This window comes from Pyrus communis, chromosome 9, assembly GCF_041283825.1.
Source record: "Pyrus communis isolate YQ-2024b chromosome 9, ASM4128382v1, whole genome shotgun sequence".
Lineage (NCBI taxonomy): Eukaryota > Viridiplantae > Streptophyta > Magnoliopsida > Rosales > Rosaceae > Pyrus > Pyrus communis.
Window position 1 is genome coordinate 26,042,128 of NC_142573.1, and position 19,273 is coordinate 26,061,400.

The 19,273-nt window shown below is 37.5% G+C and overlaps 2 protein-coding genes and 1 pseudogene across 4 annotated transcripts; 1 reads left to right on the forward strand and 2 right to left on the reverse strand.

The window, feature by feature from the left end:
* Positions 1–682: 682 nt before the first annotated feature.
* On the reverse strand, positions 683–3,748 carry LOC137740968 (carbon-sulfur lyase). Of its 3 annotated transcripts, XM_088699994.1 has the most exons (3): positions 3,641–3,748; positions 1,994–2,156; positions 683–1,450 (listed from the first exon to the last, which is right to left on the reverse strand). In XM_088699994.1, the coding sequence occupies exon 3, from the start codon at positions 1,376–1,378 to the stop codon at positions 950–952; it is 429 nt and encodes a 142-aa protein (XP_088556120.1). In that variant the 5' UTR covers positions 1,379–1,450; positions 1,994–2,156; positions 3,641–3,748; the 3' UTR covers positions 683–949. The 3 variants fall into 3 exon arrangements, with proteins under 3 accessions (XP_088556120.1, XP_068336871.1, XP_088556121.1); XM_068480770.2 differs by lacking the exon at positions 1,994–2,156 and having other exon boundaries at positions 3,641–3,732; XM_088699995.1 differs by lacking the exons at positions 1,994–2,156; positions 3,641–3,748 and adding an exon at positions 1,852–1,966.
* On the forward strand, positions 3,612–8,908 carry LOC137739115 (serine hydroxymethyltransferase 3, chloroplastic). The gene is made up of 12 exons (XM_068478608.2): positions 3,612–3,975; positions 4,848–5,100; positions 5,671–5,866; positions 5,965–6,139; positions 6,215–6,332; positions 6,446–6,558; positions 6,689–6,811; positions 6,992–7,096; positions 7,224–7,310; positions 7,387–7,494; positions 7,948–8,020; positions 8,411–8,908. The coding sequence occupies exons 2-12, from the start codon at positions 4,881–4,883 to the stop codon at positions 8,683–8,685; spliced, it is 1,593 nt and encodes a 530-aa protein (XP_068334709.2). The 5' UTR covers positions 3,612–3,975; positions 4,848–4,880; the 3' UTR covers positions 8,686–8,908.
* Positions 8,909–16,909: 8,001 nt separating this feature from the next.
* Positions 16,910–18,305, reverse strand: LOC148694477 (uncharacterized; annotated as a pseudogene).
* Positions 18,306–19,273: the final 968 nt, after the last annotated feature.

Genomic DNA, 19,273 nt, shown 5'->3' on the forward strand with positions numbered 1-19,273 from the left:
TTTTATTTATGTTGGTTATTTATTTTTCAAATCCAATTCCAAGTTAACTATTAGTCTAATTTCAATCCAATGATAGGTAAACCCAACTTTAAGCTCAAATACGTTGAAAGCTTTACTCCCTAGATTATTGTGTTTCTCCTTAACAAATTGCAAAACAAACAAATCGAACTGAACCGAATAGTAATTTCAGTTTTGGCAAAAAGTGAAACCGAATGAAACCGAACTCTCCTTTGATATCTTTGTTGAAGTATGTAATGTACTTACATCAAGACTTTTTATAAACCTCACACATATTAGATTGTATAAGTGATTAAGTTGAAGATCATATCGATATTCATTAGTTTGCTGAATCATCTCTAAATTTGATATGATTTTTGAGCCAATCCTTTGCGCCCGCTTGAACTCGAATTGGGCAACAAATTGAAACCCCTAAACAATTGAAACCCAAACCAAGGGTTACTAAAGTGTTGTCTCAAAAGAGTGGCCTCACATAAAGAGGGCACGATGAAATTAAATCCTCCTTATTCTCAATGATTTCATTGCTAATTGCATCAAAACATTTTGTCTAAAATTGTGCACATATTAGACAGAGTTCACATAGAATCTCATTTTTGAAAGATTTCTCTTAACATATCTCAAATTAGAAACAATATCAGTATTGATTCGTAATCGGCCACGAGACTGTTCGGAAACTTTTGACAATCATTTGCAACATTTGAAGCTACAAGGACAAAAGTGGACGTTCAATACAATTACAAGGACCAAAATTATAGTTTGGCCTAAACAAAAGAAACAGAAGAAGAAAACAAAAGGGGAGACAAAAAACAACACAAGACAGAAGCCAACATAGAATGATGCATTCCACAATCCACATAAACATTGTAAAAATCCCCACAGGGCCGAAACGCCAGACGACTTTGATTAACACTTCGAAATCACACAACATAAGTCAACCCATATTTTGCGGAGTCTGCACTGTTGACTGCGACGCAATGCCTGTTTGACTGTAAGAGGCTTCCCAATTTTGCCCGTCGTAATACTTAATCTCAATGTGGGCGAGTGTTCCAGGATCAACACACCTAAATGTGATGGCGACCCCATCAGGGTTTGAGCGTGGATGATAGAACGAAGTTATCCCACAAACTTTACAGAATGTGTGCTTTGCTATATGAGTACCGAAGCTGTAAGTTGTAAGAAACTGCTCAGAATCACTCAAAAGTTGAAATCTTTCAGCAGGGACAATGAAATGGGTGTTACTCCTCATAGAGCAATTCGAGCAGTTGCAACTCCAAACCACAACACTGCTAGGTGCCTTCACTCGCCACCTTACATTCTTGCAGTGGCACCCGCCTTCATGCACTACCATCTCAGTTTCCATGCCTCAAGATTCTAATTCTCCAACTAACGAACAGGATTATTTCTTCTAATTTCTAAATGCAAGCACTCTGACCTGCCATGTCAACAAAAATTACTTAATAACCATTTGTTGTAAGTGGAAACCAAATCCGCAATTGCAACTTCCATCTCATTCAAGTTGATTTTATTCTAGTTTCCTCCAGTTAAATTTCTTCTTTCGTCTTTCTTCCACTTTAAATAAGAAGACATTTACTATATCAAAATATACAAAAAATTTCATATGGATCAACTTTAAAGGATTTTAAAAACATGACAATCGACATTTCTAGCAAATACCCTTCATTTTAAGGCGGTTTGTACAATGTACTTTATCATATGATTACCCAAGTCGCCCACAGGTCTCACCCAAACACCTTGACCGCAACTCTGACTTATCAAATCCACATTGCTACAACATAAGACTGGTCATATCTGAACAGCCACTTATATACTAACCCAAAGCCAAAAGTGACTCCTCCATGGTTCATGAACTATGTGCTTCCATACTACCTCACAATGAAATGGTCAAATTGTTAACCCAAAGCCAAAAGTGACCCGTCTATGGTTAACGAACCATGTGCTTGCAACTGTATGCTACCTTACAATAAAATGGGCAGTTGCTCCATTCATTTGTCCATGGCCAATTGATTCGGGAAATGCGCCCAATGACCCAAACAAAGATGCGAATCTTAGAAACGAAAGAGAAAAAGCGGAAGGACGAGCAGTAGAAGATATAAAGGGATATCCTGTCTACCTTCAACCTTCAACATTAATGGAAAATGAAGTGAAAAGCTCATACAAAATACCAGGATACAAATATACAAATATCTAACAAGAAACAAAGATCAAACATGACATCAATATCTTGTTAGCATTCTTTCTAAGTTGAATGGTTTCTTTCTCCTAATGACTGATCCTAATACCAAAAGGGCAGACAAGGAGGGAAAGACGTAGATGTTCTTTTTCTACTTGAGTTTAAAATCATAAAAAGAGAATTTTATTTGCGTCGATCGAGGATGTTGTAACAGAACAGATGAGTAACTACAAATACAGATGATCCTTTTTCATCAACGGAAGCCACTTTCCACAGCACATAAAGAGGCCTCAGCATTGGATTTTTTTTCTTCTGAGGTGACGGTTCTGACTAAGTTGAATACAAGTACAAAACGGCAAGCGATGACAGGATTGGTACTGATTTTAATATGTTTATTTTGATGTAATAGAAATTGCTAAAACAAAAATCGTATCATATGTACTGGCTATTGCCCTAATGAAAGGCTCAACCCCCAACTCAAACTAAAACTGACAAGTTTCAATGAAACCCAACTAGACTTGGTTACGATACAAGTATTTACTTAAGAGAGCCTTTAGATGCGGTCCCTACCCACCACTCTTCTTTGACCTTTTCTTTTTTTTGTTTTAATAACCGCTGTTATTTGACTAAAACCTTACCAGTTTTTAGTTTTTAATCAAAGTTCTTTGATTTTGACGACTTCAACATACTAATATTAATGTAATACATTTCTATTTTCATTTTTTTATGAAAGTTACAAATTATGAGATTTATAACTCCCCATTTCATGAGATAAATTAGGTTCACATCCCTCATTTTTCTTTCTCATTAATTGAAACCTTATTTCTTTTTCATTTTTGATCAAGGTCTCTTGACTAATCTTCATGTCATTATTTGAATATTAAAATTATTTACACGTCATCATATGTAAATTTTAAAAATGAAAAACTTATTAATCATTTTTAAATATATCTTTTTAGTATTTTTTTTTCATTTATTCCTATTTATAATTTGTACCCTTTTATAAAAAATTTAATTATAAAATTCAATTATGCTAGCATGTAATTTTATAATCATTGAAACTATGACGTGGATAGAAACCAAAGGATCTTTGATAAAAAATTGAAAATGAATAAAGTTTTAATTAATGAAATAAAAAAAAAGAGAGATGACAATTTAATTTCACCTTTACTTAAAAGGTCAGATATGAAACCAAAAAAAAGAAAATATCATATCTGACCATATCTCAAGACAATAAACACACTCTCTCTCTCTCTCTCTCTCTCTCTCTCTCTCTCTCTCTTCTTCAGCTAGTAGTCTTAAGTCTTAATTTGTACACGAATATATCAAACATCATGAAAAATAACTAAACCCTAAATTATAAATAAATATATAAAGAAAACAGAAATAGTAAATAAGAAATGAAGTGGGTGAGTGAAAAAGAGAAGGAACCTGATTCCGCCACCGCTGTAAATCAAAGGGCACCTGGAATCTGGATAGAGAAGTTGGAGGAGAACATATAATTTCTTTCCACAGCTGCTGGCGGCCGGTAGTGGCGGTTGTTGAGGTGGGGCCCCCTGTAAAGTACTGGCCCAGCCCAAAATCTGAGTTAGTAGGCTGAACCCCGTCCGGCCCACTAAAGCGCATACTTTATATTTTGGTCAAGCACTTGATTTTTTTTTGGTCAAATTAAAAAAAAAAAAAAAAAAACTTTACTTGATTTGCCAAAACAGTCTCGACATCCCTACCCAGCAGCAGTCCGCCTCCTCCTCCTCTGCTCTCACTCTGTAAGTCCTTCTTCTTCTTCTTCCTTAAAATTAGGGTTTTACTTAATCTCCTAATTATGTTTTCGGGAATCAATTAATTTATAGGAGTCAATTTGTTTCAGTTAATACTCTGTGCATGTATAGGTTCATATTTCAGCAGCTTCCCTAAAAGTAACAGGATCGATAAACTGACTTGTTTATTTGACTGACTGACATGGTTGGTGTGATTTGTTGCTTTAGTAAACCACAACTTAAACTAGTTTTATATTGTTTTTCGATTCCACGGTTGTTTGTTGTTGTTGTTGTTTTTTCTTTTTTTTTTTGAGTTTTGCTAATGTATAAGTGTGCATTTTGAGGTGTAAGGCTCGTTACGCTCCCTCGAGTAGGCTTATGTTTTCTTGATTTTTTTTTTGTTTCCTGCTTGTCAATGAAATTCACTCGTGCGTGTCATAATACCGTTGGATTTGTATTGGGGAGATGATTAACAAAATAGTCTTTTTAATGTCCCGTCTGTCAAGTAAATTATGAAGATGAATAGAAATGATCAATGTGACAGTCTTAAAAGTAGCAATTATCAACGAGTTTAAGTGTTTCATCAGCGTAGGGAAACAGTTCCTTTTTGAATTGGCAGTAGCCATCATGTGTTAAAATAAGTTTAAGGAGTGAAATAATGTATGTTGGGTGATTTATCCATTACGTTTACTATTTTTTGAAAACAATTTTATACTTTCTCTAATTATAAATTTGGAACTCTTGTATATAACTTTTGTTGATAAGATTATATCAGTCTATGAGCATGCCAGTATGCATGTATGTAATATATATGTATGTATTTGTATCATGTGTATGTTAAAGTTGTGCTCACTGCCCAGAATTTTCTGCAATATCTGTAGGAAGCTTGTAAGGTATAGTATTTGGAAGCAAAGATGCAGGCTTGTAGTGGAGCTGCAGTGATGGGTTCTCTCCAACAGCCCACTTGGACCAAAGGAACAATTTTTCCAAACAAGGGGCTTACCGGTAGTGGATTTTCACATCAACTAAAGCTCAATTGTGTGAAGCCCGTTAGATCTTCTTCTTACATTGAAGGAAGTTTGGTTGCTGGAAGGCCGTCCTCTTCTGTCTCTGTGCCTATGCCTGAAATTGGCGGTAGTTATACTCCAAACTTTGAACTGATCTCAGTACCTTCTATTTATTTATGGTTCCATTTGTAAATATTATTAAAATGCATGTTAAATTTCTGTTCTGAGAAGTCTGTGGCAGGAATAGTTCTGGTTTTTTAAATTCTATGGTGTTATAATTTAATTTTGATTTCAGTTTCTCTTAAGAAATACAAAAATCGAAAAGACCATCATTTTGCTTAGCATCTGCCAGAATGGTATTCCATTATATTGCTTGGATTTGGTGCTCTGTGTATTTATTTTTGGAGTTTTCTTAGTATCTACTTAGTATAACAACAACTACAGCAACAACAAAGCCTTATCCCATTAAGTGCAGTCAGCTGTATGAATCCTATGAGAATGAATATCGACTTGGTATAACTAAAAAAATTTCATTACTCGGTTCTATGACAAAACCATCCTTATGAATACACATCTTTAATAGAACAATATGTTCCGGCTGTATTTTCCCAACTTCTGATGTATTATGAAAGGAATTATTGGTTAGTAGCAGGAATTATGTCTGACTTGTTCATGAATTGTATTTTTTGATTTACAGGTAATGGAAGCAGTTTTGTAGACAATGGGTTAAGTGAGGCTGACCCTGAGGTGCGTGCTATTATTGATATGGAGAAGCAGCGACAGTTCAAAAGTCTTGAGCTTATTGCCTCAGAAAATTTTACTTATCGGGCAGTGATGGAGGCAGTTGGCTCATGTCTCACGAACAAGTATTCAGAAGGATTACCAGGTAAAAGGTACAGTTACTAAGACTCAGAATAATGTGAGTTGAGTAGGGACCTTCAAATAAAATTATTTTTCTTGGTGTAGCTCATCGTTTGATTGTACATATCAGGTACTACGGTGGAAATGAGCATATTGATGAGCTTGAAACACTTTGCCAAAGGAGGGCTCTTGATGCATTTCACTTAGATGGAAAGAAGTGGGGTGTTAATGTTCAACCATTATCTGGTTCTCCTGCTAATTTTGAGGTTTATACCGCAATTCTTAAACCTCATGATCGTCTCATGGTAAGTTTTCCTCTTGGGTTTGGTTTACTTTTTTTATTGGTGGCTACTGGCTACTAACATGTGCATGCATCTTAGGGTTTGGACTTGTCTCACGGAGGACATTTGTCTCATGGTTTCATGACTCCTAAAAGACGGGTATCAGGCACATCCATTTATTTTGAGTCCATGTCGTATCGACTCAATGAATCCACAGGTGCTGCATTTTGTTTCTAGATGAGACTATGTTGCCTTTCAGATTGTTAAGGGTTTAATTGTTATTCTTTGGAATGATGTTGGATTTTTTTCGTAACAAAAAACAAAACACAGGTCTGGTTGATTATGACAAGCTTGAGGAAATGGCTGACCGATTTAAACCAAAACTCATTATTGCCGGGGCTAGTGCTTATCCTCGAGATTTTGACTATCCTCGCATGAGGAAGGTTAGTATTTTATGCATTCATTCCATCTAAATTAATTTAATTCGTGTAATGGATATGGAGTTCATTATCATTTACAAGCTTGTGTTTTTTCTTTGGCAACTAATGAATTACATCTAATGTTCATGGGAAGATTGCGGATTCTGTCGGTGCTTTTCTTATGATGGATATGGCTCACATAAGTGGCCTTGTTGCTGCTTCTGTGCTTGCAAATCCCTTTGACTACTGCGATATTGTGACCACAACAACACACAAGGTATTGTTCAAACTTCAAACTCATGTATTTATCTTACTACATTTTTCCAAGTCAAAAAAATTACACTTGAATGGACTCGTAGACATGCGAAAACACGAGTACTTCATAGTAGCCTCATCACGTGCTTCCTATGTTGTAATCCACATTTGGATGATCTCACGTATTTATGACTCTTTTCAGTCTTTAAGAGGTCCAAGGGGTGGGATGATCTTCTTCAAGAAAGATACAATTCTCGGGGTTGATTTAGAAACTGCCATCAACAATGCTGTTTTTCCAGGTTTACAGGTTAGTTGTACTTGTTCCATCTTAACAAATCTTATTGATGCCTAATTATTTATTTATCTTTCTTTAAATTCAACATTTATTTTGAATTTTGATATACAAAGGATAAAGGCATGAGTTCTTTATGCAGGGTGGTCCTCATAACCACACTATTGGGGGCCTTGCAGTTTGCTTGAAGTATGCACAGTCCCCAGAATTTAAGGCTTACCAGAACCAGGTACTATAATATTTTGTCCTCGTGTAAAAATGGTCGAAGACGTGCCCTAAGTTAGTGTGGATACTCTACCTTGTAGGTAGTATCTAATTGCAGGGCTCTTGCTAGCCGATTAACTGAACTTGGATACAAACTAGTTTCTGGTGGCAGTGATAACCATCTGGTTCTTGTGGATCTCCGGCCTTTAGTAAGTTCCTAGTCCTAGATTGTTAATTAATTAACTTGTTTTGATCGATACTAATTTCTCTTTGCTGCTTATATGAGACCATGTCCTGAGACGTGGAAGTTTAGCTGTTGTTTTATCTATGTTTCCTGCTCAACATTATGCTTTAAAAGTTAGCATTAGAGGTACAGAAAGAACAAGAATTCACTGAGATGAGTATGACCTAATTTTAACGTTTAAATGGCCTTTTTTTTTTTTTTCCTTTTTTTTTTTTCAGGTTTGACAAGGTATTTTTAAAAAAGGAAGACTCTTCCTTCCTTTTCCTTCACTGCCTGACCTTGTCGTTTTGTTTTGTTTTGTGTTTTCTCATTTGTGATGTTATAGGATTAATTAAGGATTAAAGTTACTGGATCCTGTGCATTGGTTTATAACAGAATCTAGTTTTCCAATGTTATTTGTCATTTCCTTTATGGACAGGGTATTGATGGAGCTCGAGTGGAGAAAATTCTCGACATGGCTTCTATCACCCTCAACAAGAACTCAGTACCTGGTGAGTGTAGAGAGGTCAATTTGGTTGAAAATTTTGAAGAGAACTCTGGATTTCAGAATAAGGCTATAAAGTTTTACACGGGATGTATTTGAAGTAATTATATGCAAGTAATCATATGAAATGGACATGTTTTCTTTCGTTCAAATGTTTATACATCCTAATAGTCTAATCAAGCCATTTCTATAATTTTACCCGATGGGCTAAGGGTTCCAGACCTTTACTTTTGGTTTCAGGCCTATTTGGCCCTAAAGGGTACTTGCCTAGTTTTGAAGGGTCTTTATCGTTGAGCTATTTTGTTAGTGTAGTTGTGGTTTTATCTGTCTTTGAGCCTTTTTTTTTTTTTTTTATTTGTTCCTCTTGATCTTACACCTGAGATATTTGATGAAATAGGTGATAAAAGTGCTGTAGTGCCTGGTGGCATTCGCATTGGATCACCTGCCATGACGACAAGAGGATTCACCGAGAAAGAATTCATAGCTGTTGCAGACTATATTCATGAGGGTGTGCAGATAACAATTGATGCTAAACGCGCAGCCTCAGGATCGAAGCTCCAAGATTTCATGAAGTCTGTAGCTTCCCCCGAATTCTCCCTAAAGGACCGAGTGTCAGATCTGCAGAGAAGAGTTGAAGCTCTTACCACCCAGTTCCCGTTGCCTGGGGTATAGCTCGTATAATTAGGCACATGTGGTCAATGTTCTCGTAAGGAAATACAAGGTTATTACTTGTAACTTAAGTTAGCGTGCTTTTTTCAGATGTACTAAATATTCATCTTCGGTTTTGTTCCTGTGCGAAGGTGAGGAAACGAGTTAAATGACTTGTCTACGCGAAGCGTATGAACTTACTATATCAATGGTATGTTAGACGTACGCAATGTAGTTTTATGTTAAACATCCATGACCATGAAAATTAAATAGGGTGGCGAGCAAATTCGTAGTAGAAAGAAAAAGATGTGTTCTTGGAGTGTTGTTATTTGCAGCAAACATCCCAAAACAATGGTTGATCATTGTAAATAATTTAAACAAGTATTCCCCACACTAACAGAATGCAGAAATAATCTTGAGTTGAAGAGTCCCGGCTGCATTGGCACTGCGGGTTTCCAAGGTTGAACAGAATGACCAAGAGCGAATGCCTGTGTAGTTCAACCCACACACCTGCGGCAGCACAGAAACCAACGCTAACCAGCTCCGGCAGCACATTCCTCAGATCGACTATATATGAAAGACTACAATCTCCGACATCGTATACTGGATTTTTAGCAAAAAAAAATTAGGACAACGCACAAGTTTTGGGTGGTGGAGTTGGCTTACCCATGCATTTGCTACAGATCATTTTTTATGCCGCTTTTCAATGTGACATTGGCTATTGAGGTTATGGAATTAACATTGATTCCTACATGATAGGACTTGGATCCCACATATTTTTATAACTGTCAAACTCAACGGCAACGACTTTGTTTCAGGAGTCAAAAGTCGAATCAGAACTAAATAAACCAAAGTATCCACCACTTGAATTGTGAGGGATGTTTGATCCGAATGGTGCAATGAAGAAGGATATGCCATCGCCGTAGTAGGTATCACTCAGGGCTTTCACGATGAAGTTGAAATGGGTAGTGAAGTCCGTGAGCCTCCCTGTGCTGGCATCCCAAAGGCGAACCGGCTGGGCAACGAGGCTCTGCCAACACTTCGAGGAAGGGGAGGACCTTCAACTTGGTTCTTCGTGAGTTGGATTACTCCCCCAAATTGAAATGCATCACCTTGGAAGGTTAAATCCACAAGTTTGGACCAAAACTGGAGAACTTGAAGAAGGTTGACACAACATTGCTGACTAGTAAGAAGAATACAAAGATGTTAATGACAAGTGAGGGCAATGTTGGGTGTAAAATTGGGGTTGAAGAGAGTCATTTTCTTTCAATTGTTCTTACTCAAATGCTCACACTATCAATATTGAAGCTAATATATATACAGATAACATGATTTCAGATTGTTATGATGTTTTGTCGAATCATTCACAGCTGAGTTATCAAGGCTCATGGTAGCTATCTTCGCTTTCGAGGAATATGATTTTGTAGCCGTCATTTGACCTCTTCTTTTATATTTCTCTATCTACTCCAACTCCAGCGACATCTATACAAAAACGGTATATACATACCAAGTCTATAAATCTATAGTATAACCTATTTTCTTATGGTTGGACTATGCATTTCATAAGGACTGAGACTTTAGGCAACAACTAAGAAAAGAAATGTCAGTAAGCGGTGCCAGTCAACAACGATAGTAGCTTTTGGTGAAAGTTAATTGATGCACCAAGGAGCTGCTGTTGGGATTGTTTTTGGAAGGGTTAGAATCTTAGAAGCAGTTTCTGACAATCAAAAACACTTCCGACTGAATTTGGCGAAAATGTTTGAAGCGCTTTTGGGTCATAGAGCACTTGCCATGTGGTTCTTCATAAATCACTTGAGTTTTCAAAGAAAAACTTGACATGTTTATAATGAAGCATTTCTAGCAGTCCAGAAAACCCCAAATTTAGTGGTATTTCTCTTCCTAATTTTGGAAAATGCCCCAAATCCAGCACCTCTGTAATTGATAAAAAGCCTACAACAACAACAACAAAGTTTTATCTTACTAAGTAAGCCTAATTATAAAAATATATGCAACCAAATGTTTGAACTCGTCTCTGCAGTTACTTATGTGAGGATTGTTTGCTGTGTATTCGTCCAGAAAGGCAAAACGCTTTCCCAACAACTTTTTTATCTACTTAGTACCCCAATGCCGAAAAAATAATTTGTTTGCATGGATTCTAATGCCACTTTCAACGAGTCATTTTTTTTTGGTGAGATTTCCTTTGCCAGCAAAACTTTTGTTGGGTTCAAGAAACAAAATTAATTGATTGTTTGCTAAATTAGGTTTTGTTTTGTTATAAATTCTTGTTACATTTTCATTACTAGTAAAGTTTCTATTCTGATTCAATGTTGTTTTAGGATAAATTTACAATGAGTGGAAGAGTGAATTTATCGCATATACAACAGCTAAGCATCCATTCCCTTGCAGCAGTCCAGCAGCAGTCCAGCATCCACTTTCTTCTTTTCCTCTTCCTCCTCCTCTATAAAGAAAGTTGGGGTTCTATCATAAACCCAATTGGCAATATGGGGAGTAGCCCAACGTACTTATAGGCCTATGCAAGGACCCTCCTTCCATTGATGTGAGATTTATTCTCAACACTCCTCCCATCGATATGGGATAGAAAACCTTTGTGTGACGTAATATTCGTCGGGTAATCAAGACACAACGAAATATATCTATACAAATATATATAGAGATAGAGAGTGTGATTATTAAGAGCTCTTGCATGTAATAGTGTAATGACACAAGGAAACGAGCTGCAGCTTTCTCCATTTCATCCATACACACCTAGATGATTGTCTGTATTTATCCATGGGTTCAAACTTACCCAATAATACCATAAGAGACAGAATTAGTGAGTAAGAAGGACAAAAGAAAGCGAACTCTCAATCATCATCTGATACAATCTTCGTCAGGTCTAGATCTTTTATCAATCCTCTCAAAAACTCAATTAAGACCATGGCCACACACATCATATTCCTAATTACTCAGCATCGCCTCTTCCCTTTTTTAGGTTTGCTCTCCACATCAAAGCATCTAAGTCCTTTGGTAGACCATGTAAATGGAGGTAAACTTTCAACTTGTCTTCCTTTGAGGTACGCTTGTATTGCATGCTTAGTCCCAAAGCGATGGAGGAGTGTTGAGACTAAATCTCAAATCGATGGGAGGAGTGTTGAGAATGAATCTCACATCGAATGGCCACACGCTCTCCAGGCACCCTATTGTGTTGTCCACATGTTAGACTTAAAAATTCACCACAAGTGAGGGGGCATGTTAAGAATGCTAACAAAGAGAAGTCGGCTAAACCTTAATGCGATAGATAAATGTCGTGGCCTTAATAATTCTCATAATGCAATAACTTCGTCACTTATTTTAAGGCAATGGACAACTTTGTTGCACTATTCTTTGGAGTGCGAGTGGTCGTTCGATATAAAATTCATTCTTAACACTCCTCTCATCGATGTGGGATTCATTCTCAACAAGCCCCTCACATGTGGCAAATTTTTAAGCTTAACACGTGGACAACACAACAGGGTGATGTGGAGCGTATGCGGCTATTAGGCTTCACAAGTGGGACAACCTGCTCTGATACCATAAATAAAGTTGAGGTTACACCATAAAACCAATTGGCAATATAGGGAGTAACCCAACCTCTTATAAGCCATTGCAAAGTTTCTCCTTTCACCAATTTGGGGCTCTTTTACCTTCACATCCCATGTTAAGAATGAATCTCACATTAATGGGAGGAGGGACCTTACATAGTCTTATATATAAGAAATGGGTTGTGAAATCGGTGAGCATCCCTAAGCTGGTATCCCAAAGGCACACCAGCTGGGCATAAAAGGCTCTGCCAACATTGCTAGGAAGGGGAGGATCATCAACTTGATTCTTTGTGAGTTAGATTACTTCCCCAGATAGAAGTCCATCACCTTGGAAGGTTAAATTTGTCAAACTTGGACCAAAACTGGAGAAGTTGAAGGAGATCAACACAACATTGTTGACTTGTAAGAATAATTCAAAGATGTCAATGACAAGTGAGGGCAATGTTAGGCGTGGAATTAGGTTGAAGTGAGTCGTCATCTTTCAACTGTTCTTATTCAAATGTTATATAACACAATCTATATTGAAGCTAATATATAATCAGATTATATGATGTCACATTATGATGATGTTTTTTCGGATGCTTTGTCATCGAAGCTCAAGGTAGTTGGCTTCCTTTGATTTTGATAGCGCAATCCTGAACACCCATTTTCTGTCATTTGACACCCTTATTTAGTTTTGGTCCTTGGATTGAATAAATTAGAAGAATAATAATGTGCAAAAATCATTTCCCAATCTTTATGTGCGAGATTAAGTCTTGCGTTCGAGGAGCTAGCTTATTATGAGCCTAAACGCACCCCCTCTCCCTAGTGTAGATAATATCGTTTGTTCAAAAAAAAAAAAAAAAAAACAGTCTTGCTTTCAGGGAATATGACTTTGTAACCATCATTTGATGTTGGCTGAGTTGGAGTAGATAGAGAAATATAAAAGAAAAGGTCAAATGACAATTACAAAGTCATATTCCTCAAAAGCAAAATTTATTTATTTATTTATTTATTTTTAACAAACGTTATTATCTACACTAGGGAGAGGGGGTGGGTTTAGCCTCACAAAGGGCTAGCTCCTTGAAAGCAAGACTAATCTCGTGCATAAAGAATGAGAAATGATTTCCGCACATAATTAATCTTCTAATTTATTCAATCCAAAGACCAAAACTAAATAGGGGTGTCGAAGGAGAGAAAATGGGTGTTCAGGATTGTGTTATCAAAATGAAAAGAAGATAGCTACCTTGAGCTTCGATAACAAAACATCTAGAAAAAAACATCATCACAATATGGTTATGTGGCTTATGCTTTTTCCTTTGCATATTTACGAAGAAGGATTGAGGCATTGAGGGATCATATGAGGCTCTAGAAGTATTATTTTAATGTATTCCTAGGAAAAGAGTGAATCTCATTTCATAATTTCATTTTGGGCATAAATTTATCTTTGTAGAATATTTAATGACTAAAGTTGTTCATTGTAGCTTGAATTTGTTACAATTAAAATCAAGTTCATTCACAAAGATAAATTCAGTATATACTTATACAATCTTTGCATTACAAAGAAATATTCTCTAAGAAAACATGTTGTACTGGAATTGTATTTTCATATATATTCAATTAGGTTTACATTCTTATATACACATATCAGTCAACACATTCCTATTCTATTGTCTACGTAAGGCTGAAACATAGGCTAAATAAGGAAGTAAATAATCTACATATCAATTTACAATATATGAAAATCAATCAGAAATTTCTTTCTCAACATTCCCCCTCAAGTTGGAGTGTATGTTAATGACACCCAACTTGCCAAGTAAAACTTCAAACTGCGTCAAGCTTAACGGCTTGGTGAACAAATCTGCAGGTTGATTCGATGTCTGTATGTAAGCTGTCTTCACCATTCATGTTTGAATCTTTTCACGTACTAAGTGATAGTCTATCTCTATATGCTTCGTTCGTTCATGAAATACTAGATTCGAAGCAATATGCATGGCAGCTTGATTATCACAAAATAGTGTGACAGGTTGTGCATGGTTCACTCCCAAATCCTTCAAAATGTTCTTTAGCCATATAACTTCACAACATGTAGTAGCCATAGAACGATATTCTGCTTCTGCACTGGAACGGGATACAGTGCTTTGTTTCTTCGTTTTCCAAGAAATTAGTGCTTGACCAAGAAAGATACAATAATAAGTTATAGATCTTCGAGTGTCTTTACACCGAGCCCAATCAGCATCACAAAAGGCTTGCAACTGTAATGAACCTGTAAAGGGTAAGAAAATTCCTTGTCCAGGTGATTGTTTAATATACCTAAGAACCTTATGAACTGCTTCAAGGTGTGGCTGTTGTGGCTTGTCCATGAATTGGCTCAACTTATTAACAACATAGGTTAGATCAGGCCTTGTGATGGTTAAGTAGATCAGTCTCCTTACGAGTTGTCTGTAAGAAGAAGGATCATGAAAAAGTGTCATATCCATTTGCGTGAGGGACAAATTTGGTTCCACTGGGAACCGTGAGGGTTTCACACCAAGGAACCTTGCATCTTCCAGTATCTCCAGCACATAATTGTGTTGGCATAAGGCAATCCTTTGTTTTGATCTTGCAACTTCTATCCCCAGAAAATATTTAAGTTTTCCCAAATCCTTTATCTTAAAATTTCGGGAAAGAAAGAGTTTAGTTTCTTCAATTTCTCTCAAATTATTTCCTGCAAGTATCACATGATCAACGTAGACAAGTAATGCCATGAAGCTACCTTGACTATTTCAGACGAACAATGAGTAATCTGATCATGATTGATGAAAACCAGCGGCCTTGAGAGCACTAGACAGCTTGATAAACCACTGTCTCGAGGCCTGTTTCAAACCGTAAAGAGATTTGTTCAATTTACATACTCGAGTTTTCCCCCTTTCGTCCGAACCCAGGAGGCAAGGACATATAAACATCCTCGTAGAGATCACCATGCAAAAAAGCATTGTTCACATCAAGTTGATGAAGATACTAACCACGGAGATAAGCAACACTGAGGAAGACATGAACAGTGGTGAGCTTGGCAACGGGAGCAAAAGTTTCCCAATAATCAAGGCCTTCAATTTGACTGTAGCCTTTAGCAACGAGACGGGCTTTGTAGTGCTCAACACTTCCATCAGGTTTAAACTTCACCTTATAAACCCATTTGCACCCAATGGGATGTTTGTGAGAGGGCAAGGGCACCAGAGTCCAAGTACAATTGTCTTAGAGAGCGGCACGCCAGTGAGGGTCCTGGACAGCCTACGAAAAACTTGTGGGTTTTTGGTAATGGTGAGGTTGGCGAGGAAAAGTTTGTGAGGGGAAGAGAGACGGTTATAGGATAGTAACAAGATAGAGTGTGAGGCGTACCTGACGACTGGACCATACTGGTGGAAGATGGGGGAGCAACACGGGATGGGAGAGCCACCTCGACGTGAAAGTCCTGCAAAATTGTGGATGGTTTTGTGGGTTGAGTGCTGTGACGAGGTGGAGTGGTTGGGTTGGGTGAGGAAGGTGTAGTAGGCGTAGGAGGAGAAGATAAAATATCGGGGGTGGGAGAGGGAGTTGAGTCTGGTGGGTGAGGGGAAGGTGGTGTGATTTCAGTGGGTAGGGAAATAGTGGTATCTAAAAGGAAGATTGGTATCGAAGATGGCTATTGGAGAAAAGGGTGGATGAGTCAAAATCAACCGGGATAGAGGGTGTGGTAGGGTTTGAGGAGGTGCGTGCAGCGGAAGAATTAGAGTTTTGGAATGGAAAATGGTCCTCAAAAAACACAACATCCTTGGAAACAAATGTTTTATTTTGTTTGAGATCAAACAACCGATAACCCTTTTGACCATAAGGATAGCCAAGAAAAAGACATGGTGTTGCACGAGGATCAAATTTAGAGGGTTTTTGGGCATGTGTAGAAGCAAAACATAAGCTACCAAAAACCTTTAAATGAGAATAGTTAGGTGCCTTGTGAAACAATTTTTCGTAGGGTGTTTTACCGTGAAGAAGTGGAATGGGTGTTCTATTGATGAGATAGGTCGAGGTTAAAATGGCATCCCCCCAAAAACGTTTTGGTAGGCAAGCTTGAAAAAGAAAAGCCTGAGCAACATTGAGCAAATGCCGATGTCTACGTTCAGCAACACCATTTTGTTGTGGTGTGTTGACGCAGCTAGATTGATGTAGAATGCCTTCGTGGGCATAAAATTGCTTAAGTTTAAACTCAGGGCCATTGTCACTTCGTATGGTTTGAACTTTAGTATTGAATTGAGTCTCAACCATTTGAATGAATTTGACTATGATGTCTTTTGTGTCTAATTTGTGCTTCATCAAATAAACCCAAGTACTTCTAGTGTGGTCATCTACGATGGTAAGGAAATATTTGGCACCTGAAAGAGAAGCAACCTGATAACCACCCCAAATATCAATATGTAATAATTCAAAACAGGATTTGGTAGAAATTGAACTTAATGGAAAGGGCAATCTTGTTTGTTTGGCCAATAGGCAAATTAAACATTTGTCAGACTGGTAAGTCTTGTTATTTAAATATGGAAATAACAAAGAGGCTTTATGAGATGGATGGCCGAGGCGTTGATGCCAAAGTTGTGGTGAGACAATATGGATAGTGTTGCATGTTCCTTTCTTTGATGAGTCAAGGTAGTAGAGTCTCTCCCTTTCAATTCCCGTCCCAATCATCTTCCCTGAGCGAAGGTCCTGGATAACACAAAAATGGGTTAAGAAGATTGTGACATATAAAGAATCATAGGCTAGTTTACTTATGGATATGAGGTTGAATCTAAAAAATGGCACGCACAGGACATTATCAAGGATAAGATTAGAAGAAAAAATAACTTGTCCAATATGGGTGACTTTGGCGACAGAACCATTGGGTAGCTCAACGGTATGGTTGTCAACTGCTCGTGAATGTGTAAGCAAACTAGGGCTACAGACTATGTGATCCGTGGCGCCACTGTCCAGGATCCAGATGCTGTTAGTGCCTTTAGATGAAAAAGAGAAGGCTTTACCTAAAAGGTCTTCATGAGTAGAATGGTTACCGACTTGGTTGGCAAGTGATGACTTGTTCTTGTTCAACATCTAAAGGATTTGCTTGCAATCCTCCTGAGAGAACGGGAAATTTGACATTGTCTCTTGCTTGTTATGTTGGGAAATTTGATTCCCCTTGGAAGAAAAAGGGCGACTAGACTCAGTCTCTGCAGCAGCTTTCTGTTTACGACAGAATTCAGAAATGTGACCTTTCCAACCACAAAAAGTGCATTTAAGATGTGCACAGCAATTTTTGGTGGTGTGATTGGATTTGTTGCACTTTCCACATCATGCCTCAGTGTTCTCCGATGCAGGTTCTTGTAATGAGTTTTTCACTGCAAAAACAGCAGCCTCCGATTGTGTAATCTTCCCATTAGAAACCTCTGCCTGACGTTCATGTCGAAGGACCAATGCATATGCCTTGTTTACCGTAGGTAGTGGTTCGAGGAGAAGAGTATTGCTTCGAACCGTAGCATACGATTCGATCAATCCCATAAGAAACTTCATGGTTTTCTGAGTCTCAACATACGATGTCATCTCCGTCTTAGTTCCACAACTGCATGTGGGAATGGAACACAAAGTGTCGCGTTCATCCCACAAACTTTTGAGTTTGGTAAAATAAGAACTTATACTCATGTCGCCTTGGACGTAATCATGAATCTCATTCTCAACATGGAATAATTGAACTACATTCATATGTGAGAACCTCTCCTGCAAATTGGTCCACATATGTCGAGCATCTTTGTAGTTGATGACGCTCCCTGAGATCTCCTTTGACATGGAACCTAGCAGTCATGTCTTTACCAAGTTGTTGCAACGATTCCACTGCTGCAACTCTTCAAGATTGTTTTCACTTGGCTTTGTGATTGTCCCATCAACAAAACCAAGTTTGTTCTTGACCGTTAAGGCCATACTCATGGATTGAACCCATGTGTTGTAGTTGTCTTCCACCAATGGCTATGGCACAAGGATCGCACCAGGTTGGTTCGAGTGATGGAGAAAAAATGGATGATTGGGATTTTCCCATTTTGGATGAGAAGTCATGCCTGAACTGGTTGACTTCGAATCTGGCTTATCGCCCATGATCGTGTTTGTTTTGGAATTGTGGTTTGCGTGTTTCCCAGATCAATGCTCTAGTACCATCTCGAAAACGTGTTGTACTGGAATTGTATTTTCATATATATTCAATTAGGTTTACATTCTTATATACACATATCAGTCAACACATTCCTATTCTATTGCCTACAAGTAAGGCTGAAACATAGGCTAAATAAGGAAGTAAATAATCTACATATCAATTTACAATATATGAAAATCAATCAGAAATTTCTTTCTCAACATATTCAACGAGATAACCCCAAACAAATATGGGGATAAATTCCATAACTTTTATTATATTTCACCTTCTTTCATTTAGGAAGACATGTTAGCTAAAGAAACAAAGAGATTGATGATCAAGAAGTTTAACATGTAGCAGAGTTTATTATCAAGTATCAACTAACTCAACATATGTTTAGGGGTGCATATAAATTGTTTTTATTTTCTGACTTTACTATTCGAAACATATTGGAGGAAGAGAAATTGTAAGAAGCCAATACACTGAGTTAGGACGCATTTGAAGTTGTTTTTGTTTTTTCAATACTCGTTATGCGGTGGAGCAATTTTTCATCTTCCACTCACTTCGACGTTGATTGCCCATTCTGTTGCGAATGGAACGGTACAGTTGATGCACTATAGTACTTGTGTGATACATGTTTTTTCCCAATACATTTATATGTCCAATTTGATTAATTTTTTTCCATGATGTGTGCGCTGATTGAGTTTACTGGATGGTTTTGTTATTGTATTGCAGGAAAAGATTGAAAAAGAAAAAACACTATGACCAAACCTCTTTTGTGAAGCTCTTCAGCACCTGCATTGCTCGCTGCTCAAATCTGGTTAACATTGTTGAAGACTTGAAGGCTTGCAGCATGCATGTTTTATATTTGGCTGGAATAAAAGTACTTAGGTTA